At 35.2% G+C, this 9048-nt stretch overlaps 1 protein-coding gene across 1 annotated transcript; it reads right to left on the bottom strand.

Moving 5' to 3' along the window:
* Positions 1 to 1834: 1834 nt before the first annotated feature.
* On the bottom strand, positions 1835 to 2782 carry LOC110302240 (olfactory receptor 145-like). Its single transcript, XM_021173076.1, has one exon. The coding sequence runs from the start codon at positions 2778 to 2780 to the stop codon at positions 1836 to 1838; it is 945 nt and encodes a 314-aa protein (XP_021028735.1). The 5' UTR covers positions 2781 to 2782; the 3' UTR covers position 1835.
* Between the last annotated feature and the right edge of the window lie 6266 nt (positions 2783 to 9048).

The raw sequence follows: 9048 nt of genomic DNA, 5'->3' as shown, positions 1-9048 counted from the left end.
TTGTGAATGAGTCTCAGATATACTAACCTAGCTTATATGACTTGTGGTTATCTTCATTCCCTTGGTATAACTGTTTTGCATTAAATGAGTAAATAAATAATAAATATGTAAGAATGGTACTATTTCTCCAACAAAATCCTCGCAAACTGTGTGTATATTCATGGATATTGGTCCTTGTCTGGCATGGAAAGATACTACATCCATTCCCTATAGAACAAAAACATGTGCTTCCTTAGCTGTTTTTAAATATGCCCGTGGGATTTCTCTCCATATGCATATGTTATTTGTGACAAATTATATTTGCATTCTATATTACAGTTTGAATGGCCTTCACAACTATAATGTTAAATACAATTGTCATAAATATATATAATTATTAAATAGTCCTGAATTAACTCTAATTTGTATTATATTAAAACAAATTCTCTAGAAATCAATAGTAATGACAGTGACAGCAACAGTTATGATCAGCTGCTAACACATATACTAGCAAAGGCAGTTCTCTTGGAACTTCCAGCAGGTCATCATTAACACAGAAGTTGTAAACATACAGTAGTGGTACATTCCTATAATCTCAGTCCTCAAGAGACAAAGTTAAGAAAAATATTAATTTCATGGCCATACTAGGCTACACCATACAATTCTTTCTCAAGGGAAAAAAAGTATAATGTTTATACATACTTCTTTGCTTGCAAACATACATTGCAGTAAGTCATTGGTCTATTACCAGGCCTCTGGCTTCTGCATTTCTATCAATACTTGAACCTCTCTGGGACTCCTTTTAGATATTCTACTATTGCCTTGTATCAGGGCGATCCTGTAGTTTTGGATCTGTAGAACTGGTCCCCTAATGTACCCCAGCAGGAAGATGTTGAGGTGTTGGATGTGAGCATGAAAGATATCTCAGCTGATCAAACATCAGGCTTTCCTGCACCCCTACAACTGGGGCCAGCTCTCCTGGATTCACAATACATCAACTCCTCTTTACCAAACTGACTTACGCCTATAGAGAAAAGACTAGACTGAAAAGGACATTTCCCATCCATACTTCAGTCTTTGGAGAAACTGGAAAGCTTTAAAATAAAATCTCCTAAAAATCTTCCCAGCATATTATTAACTGAATTATTGAGTTACTTTTTCTAAAACTTCTGAAATCAGTATCTCAGTGGCACAGAGACATAAAACTTCTAGAGGTATTCTAAGCAAGACCTCATAATTGTGCTTTTGATGTAGCTTAGTAGAAGAGCCAAGCATGCAACAGAACCTGAGTCTCCAAAGTCACACTGGCAAAAATAGAAAATAAAATGTGTATTTTTTTAGTCTCATGATCCTACCATTTCTGAGAATATAATCCAGTGTTTTGTATTTAAATAGTTGTGATTTTTAAGGCTAGCCACAAAAAAAAAAAAAGGAAAATGTGTTTGATCAGTTTTCAATAGTGAAAAAATATATAAATGGTTTTGAGAAATTAGAAAAGAAACTTTTCTTTGTAGTGGAAAGGATATTTATTTTCTTTACCTCTGAACTTTCCCATACAATTAACTTAATTTTGCGTAATATTAACAATATTTGAAAACAAATTATTCTCATATTTTTTAATTGTTGCTCTTTTGGGGTTATTTTGTTTGTTTGTTTTTGTTTGGATGATTTGGTTGTTTTTTGTTTTTTGTATGTTTGTTTGTTTGCTATTGCTGATTTGAAAGGCTATGGTTCAAATCCAGTGTCTTGTGCTTGTAAGCAAATCCTCGGTCATTAAGCTATCTCTCCAATCCTCTCTCTAGCTGTATACCACACATGCTCTAAGATTTTCCTCTCATAGCAAACACAGATTCTACTTAAATAAAAATGCTTCTCTTCAAAGTTTTTCTAAGAGCAATATGGACATCCTTATTCCTTATACTGTAGATGAAAGGATTCAACATTGGGCCCACAATGGTATAAAAAATGGTAGATACTTTATCTTCATCCTCTGATGCACTAGAAGGCTTAAGATACATGAAGGCTGCAGCTCCAAAGAAAAGAGAAACAGCAATCATATGGGAGCCACAGGTACTGAAGGCTTTTGACCTACCTTCTGCAGAATGGATGCTGAGGATGTTGGAAAGGATCAAGGTATAAGAAATAAAGATAGTCAGAGTGGGCATTATTACATTAAAACCTACAACAATGTAAACCACCAGCTCATTGATGGAAGTGCTTGTGCAGGATAGCTTTAGAAGAGCATTTATTTCACACATGTAGTGATTGATGATGTTGCTATCACAGAAGATCAGGTGTACCATACTGGCAGTATGTGCCATAGCTTCCACAAACCCCATCACATACACCCCAACTGTCATCAAGAGGCAGACACGATGGGACATGGTGACCTGGTAAAGCAGGGGCTTACAGATGGCAGCATATCTGTCATAAGCCATTGCTGTCAAAATGTTGCATTCATCAATAACAAAGAAGCAAAAGAAAAAGAGTTGAGTCATGCACTCAGCATGAGAGATGGTGTTCTGCTTCACAAAACTCACCAGCATTTTGGGGGTTATGACAGTGGAGTAGCAGAGATCTGTGAAGGAAAGGTTAAAGAGAAAGTAGTACATAGGGGTTTGCAGGTGAGGATTCAACACAATCAAAACAATCAAGCCCAGGTTCCCCACCACGGAGAATATATATACTCCCAAGAAGAAGAAGAAGAGAGGCAGTTGGAGATCTGGCTGCTGTGTCAAGCCAAGCAGGATAAATTCTTTCACTGAAGAGTCATTTCCTAAAGCCATTCTTCCCCAATTCATATCTGTGAGAAGAGTAAATGTAATAACATTACAATAAAATCCAAGCCCTCTCCAACTTATTCCCTTCAATATATGACTAAGAATGAGAAAAGAAAGATAAAATCAAGCCAATCCTTTTCTGTGCCTGTGTTTTCTACATTCTATTGGAGCTGAAAGAAACTAGTGGGGAAACCCAAGTTACAGAAATAACCATAAATATACAGAAAGNTATTTCTTTAGGAATAATATGCAGGGCACCAATGACCCACTACAGGTACAAGAATAAAATGAAAAGAAAAAGAAACAGGCATATCAGAGGCTCACTGACTCTGTCAGAGGTGGTTTGGGAAAAAAAATAATAAAATAACCACATGCATGCATTCAATACTTACCTTTGTGAACACACTTCAGAAGTAACCTTACTGACCTTTTCACTCTGTCCTCACAGAGGGTCAAATACACATGACATTGAGGAGCTNTACNGTTTATTGTCCAGAAAAATAATGTTCTTTTCTACTGTTACTACTTTTGACTTTCTGGTGATAAGAAAAAATAATTTTGGACTGGAAATCAAGAGCCCTCATTCTTCCTGATTAAGAAAAGCCATTGGTTGTAGATAATAATCTTTTATGTTTTCTCCAGATCAGAAGTTGGCAAATAGCATCTATTAATGTCATAAGAGTTGCCTGGTAATGGCCCAAGAGGGTTTTATGAGTCTGTAATTATAGAGATCTAATTAAAATTGGAAAAGCAGTGTTTCTCAGATATTTCCCCCAGAGATGAGCCTTTGTTGCTATAGTTCTTACAGACTTGTTCAATAATGATGATACTGGCTTATTGGATGTAGTAAGCATTGTTTTGTTTATTGTTTAAAAATTTTATAGATGTGTATATTGTGTTTTGGTNAAGTTCATCCCTAACTTCACCTCAATTTCTCCTCTATCCTCCTGTATCCCATCACAACATTGTCTTTCCTTTTCTCTCTATTTTCTTAAACCCACTGAATAATGTCAACATTTCCGGTAAGTATATGAATTTAGGCCCATCTATGTGAGTATAAGTAACTCCTCAGGGAAAAATTTTTTGACAAATACCATGTACTGAGTTAAATCAAGATGAGACAAACAATTTATATAAGCTTATACCCCTAGTAAAATAGATGAAAAAGAAAGTCATTCAGCATCTTCCTACAAAAGGTGGTGTTGGGGGAGGTAGAATTAACTCTACCAGACTTTCAAAGGAGAGCTAATACCAATGATCCTCAAATTATTCCAAAAATAGAAACAGAGGAAGAAACATTGAGAAATTTATTTCATGAGGCTACAGTCACACTGATTAACAAAACACACAAAGACTCAAGAAAGAGAGAGAATTAGAGTCCAATTTCCTCATGAATATTGATGCAAAAATACTCAGTAAAATACTTGTAAACCAAATCTAAGAACATATTAAAAATATTATCCAACATGATCAAGTAGGTTTCATCCCAGGAATGCAAGGATGGTTTAGTATGCATAAACTAATAAATATAATCCATCATATAAACAAACTGAAATAGAAAGAAAACCATAATCCTCTAACTAGATGGGAAAAAAGACCTTTAAAAGAATCCAACACTCCTTCTTGATAAAAATTCTGAAGAGATTAAGAATACAAAGGACATTCCTGAACATAATAAAGGCAATTTAGAACAAGCCAATGGTAATCATTAAATTATATGGAGACAAACTCAAAGCATTTTCACTAAAATCCACTAGAAAGAAGACCAGGTTATCCACTCTCTTAATATTTATTCAATATAGTACTTGAAGTTCTAGCTAGAGCAATAAGACAACTGAAGGACATCAAGAAGTTACAAAAGGAAAAAATTAAAGTATTCTTATTTGCAGTTGATGTAATAGTAAACATAAATGACCCTAAAAGCTCTGCTTGGAGAATTTCTACAGCTGATAAACACATTTAGCAAAATGGCTGGATATAATATTAACTCAAAAAAAAAAAAACCAGCAATTCTCCTATATACAAGTAACAAATGCTCTGAGCTAGAAATTAGAGAAACGGCACCTTCCACAATAACCTCGAATAATATAAAACATCTTGGAGTAACTCTAATTAACTAAATAGAGACATTGTGTGATTAAAAAAAAATCAAGCCTCTCCCTTTCCTGGGAGATGATGGGAGGGAGGGTGAGAGGGAAGGAGAGAGAAAGGGAGGGAGGAGGGAGCATATCATGGGAAGGATTCTTACTGAGCTCTTCCAGGACTTATAAGTTACATGTGATTACTATCTTAGCAGGGTCAAATCACATTGTTATAAATAGAAAACTCTCCACATATCTAAGTAGCTGTCTATGGTCCTGAGAAATTCCATTGTTTTCCAGGATCCAAAATGAGGTTAACTTACTTACAAAATAAGTGCAATGACTCATGTGAGCTCCAGTGGTAGAGAGACCTGCTCTCCATCCTATGTAAATATTAAAATTGAAATAATATAAAAGCTTAGTATGGAGATGCATGTCTGTAATCTCAATACTCAGAAGGCAGAGGATAGAGTGAGCATATCTTTAAGTCCAAAGCTAGCCTGGTCTACATAGGGAGTTCCATTTGAACCAGGCTAACTATGAACAAAGAGCCTCTGTCAGACAAACAAGCAAAAGAATATTAATGTTTACTAACACACAGCATGCACAAATTCACTGATTGCCCTACCCAGTATTTATCACATACTCTGTGAGAGTTCTTGAGAAAAAGTGAGAGTTCTACAATGTGTAAGAGTTATCCTGCAGCCCTCACTAAGCTTTTGGTTTTCAACACTTCCAGGTAGTATTTGGTAACTAATGTGTGCACTGGGAGGTGAAGTTATGTGTTGGATCATCTGGATGCTTCTGTTGAGAGCTATAATAAAAATCTTTTGTACAGTTTCATTTGGCTGTGTGTTTTAAAGAGCCATCTGAAATAAAAATGAGGTAAGTAGGGCTGCTTTAACAAAAACAATGGTTCACAACTTTCAGACTCTTTCTATGAATATGAAACTATTGATGAACTAAGTTCAATTTCTGCTATAAATTGAATTTTGTATTAGCCTTTTGGATAGCTTTTTCAGAAATTAAGCTAAGGATTTCTAGATTATTTTGTGTGAGCAAATTTTTATGTCACTAGTAAATACTTTTAAAACTTTTCAAAACTTTGAAGAAATAAATTGAAGAAAGTATCAGAAGATGGAAAGACCTTCCACCCTTATGGATCAGTATACTTAACATAGTGAAAATAACCATCTTGTCAAAAGCAATCTACAAAGTCAAAGCAATCCCCATTAAAGTTCTAATACATTTTTTTAACAGATTGTGAAAAGACAATTCCCAATTTCAAATATAGAGCAAAAACCAGAATAGCTAAAAGTGTCTTCAACAATAAAAGAACACCTTGAAGTGCCACCCTTTCGTGTTTCAAGTTTTACTGAAGAGTTATATAATAAAAACAACATGAAATTGGAAGAAAAATTATATTAATATATTATCAGTATATTAATCAGTGTAATAAAAATGAAGACCCAGACATAAATCTGCAAACTTATGGACACCCGATTTTTTTATAAAGAGGGAAATACACCTGGAAAAAAGAAAATATAGTGAGCAAATAATGCTTGTCAAACCAGATATCTTCATACAAAATGTTGCAAATAGATCCATACTAACAATGCTGCAGAAAACTTAAGTCCAAGCAGGTCAAGGACCTCAAGATTAAACCAGATACAGTAAACCTGGTAGAAGAGAAAATGGGGGATAACTTTGAATGCATTGGCACAGGAAATGACTTTCTGAACAGAACATCCATAGTATGGGCACTAAGATCAACAATTAATTAATCAATGAAATCCCATGAAACTGAAAAGCTCTGTAAGGCAGCAGGACAAAATGGCAGCCACAGAATGGTAAAACACTTTTATCAATTCTGTATCTGAGAGAGGATTAATATTAAAAATATACAAAGAATTTAAGAAATCAGGTATCAGAAACACAAATAATCTAATTTTAAAGTGTGGAGCAGATCAAAATAGAGAATTCTCAATAGAGTAATCTCAAATGGCTGAGAAACATTTAAAGAAATGTGCAATGTCCTTAATAATCAGAAAAAATGGAAATCAAAACTACATTGAGATTTAATGTTGTGCCTGGTAGAGTGACCAAGATCAATAAAACAAGTTACAGCTCATGCTTATGGGACTGTAGAGCAAAGGAAATACTCTTCCATTCCTGGTGTGAATGCAAACATGTACAGCCACTATGGAAATCAATCATATAATGGTCTTCATAAAATTAGGAATCTTTCTCCCTCAAGAAACGACTATACTACTCTTGTTCAAATATAACACCCAAAGAACACTTCATCCTACCCCACGAACACTTGCTCAACCATGTTCATTGCATCTTTATTCATAATAGTCAGAAACAGGAGACAATCTATATGTCACTCAACAGAAGAATGGACAATGAAATGTAGCACATTTACACAATGGAGTATTACATAGATGTTAAAAAAAATTACATTGTGAAATTTGTAGGTAAATGATGAAACTAAAAATAAATAAATAAAACTGAGTTGGCTAGCCTAGAACAGAGAAAGAAATATATTTATTCACTTTTAAATGGTTATTAGTCATTAAGTAAATGATAAGCAAACTATACTCCATAGATGGGTTAGTTAAAGAGGAGGTTTCTAGAATGGAGGCATGGATATCCTTAGGAAAGGGAAATGGAATAGATTTTGTGGGTGCACAGAAGCAGGAATGATAGCTTGGGAGGGATGGGGTGGAGGAAGAAAGGGCAGGGAGACATGGCTGTAATTAGGAAGCACTTTTTGGTGCTATGGAAACCTAACTCAGTAGAAAATTCCTGGAATCTGTGAGGGTGATCCTGGTGAGGACTCTTAGTCACAAAGTTTATGGAGTCTCAACTGGCCATGTCTTCTAGCCAGGCAAGGCTTTTAGTGTCAAGACTGCATTGTATTTGGTTAAGTTGTTGGACAAATAGTTTCCATGGAGATTCCCAAACAACAGAGACTGATGCTAGAACAAAGACTTGCTTTTGGCAAACTGACATCAGATCCCCACTGTCAAGGATGACAACTCATTGAACATGAAGAATTCGAACTAGTGCCTACAGGAACCTGAAGTCCATGGCTCTTTTCATAAGAGAAGGTACTTGGAAAGCTACCGAAAGAGCAATAACTATGGGCACCACCCTAGCCACAAAAAATTTGACCTACAACCTGTCCTGCTTTCAAAATATGCTAGGGCAATGATGGCAGAGAACTTGTGGGAATAACCAATCAATGTTTGCTTTGAGTGAAGGCATACTCCACATAAGGGAGCCTATTCTCAATACTGTTTGGGAGACCAAGAATCAGATACTGCATAACCCAAAGCCCTAGAGTAAAACCAAATAATAATAATAATATAATAATAATAATAATAATAATAATAATAATAATAATAATAGAAAGAAAAAGAGAAAAGAAAAGCTAACCTAAAATAAATAAATAAATGAATAAATATTCCTGATAATGTTTTTCTATGCTCATAGGTTAATGCTTTGACCAGTCCTAATCAAAGAGGCTTCTTCCATTAGCATATGAGAGTGATACAGAGACCCACAGCCAGATATTATGCAGAAAGTGAGTCTAGATTGAAGGTCTCCATCAAATCCTTCCCCTCAGAGTATACAGAATCCCACGAAAGCAAAGGCAAAAAGATGGTAAGAGTCAGAAGATTGGGGGACACCAGAAGTATACAACCCTCTGCCTCAACTAAGCAAGATGAATATGAGCTTCCAGAGACTGAAGCAGCAAGCACAGAACCTACATGAGTCCACACAAGGTCCTCTGAGTTTAGATTATAGCTACTAGTTTAGTATTTTTATTGGACTCCTGATTATGAGAACTGACTCTCTGAGTCTTTTACCTGTTCTTGGGACTCTTCCTCCTGTTGTGTTTCTGTGTCCAACTTTAATATGAAAGTTTTGCTCCATCATATTATATTTTATTTTGTCATACTTAGTGGTTATCTTTTAGATGACTCTTTTCTAATGAGAGACAGAAAAATAGTTGATTTGTAGGTAAGGGACAGGAGGTGAGAAGAAACTGGGAGGAATTGGATGAATGGATGGGAAATTGTAGTAAATAAGTTTTTAAAAAATAATGCCAACACGAAGTTTCTTTCTGCCTTAAACCATTCCTGTTCCCAGATGAAACACACACATACAACCTTTATATTTGAATATGCCTTAAGCAC

This window comes from Mus caroli, chromosome 9 (genome assembly GCF_900094665.2).
Source record: "Mus caroli chromosome 9, CAROLI_EIJ_v1.1, whole genome shotgun sequence".
NCBI lineage: Eukaryota > Metazoa > Chordata > Mammalia > Rodentia > Muridae > Mus > Mus caroli.
Note: the sequence above shows the minus strand (reverse complement) of the source record. Positions and strands in the feature narration are given on the sequence as shown.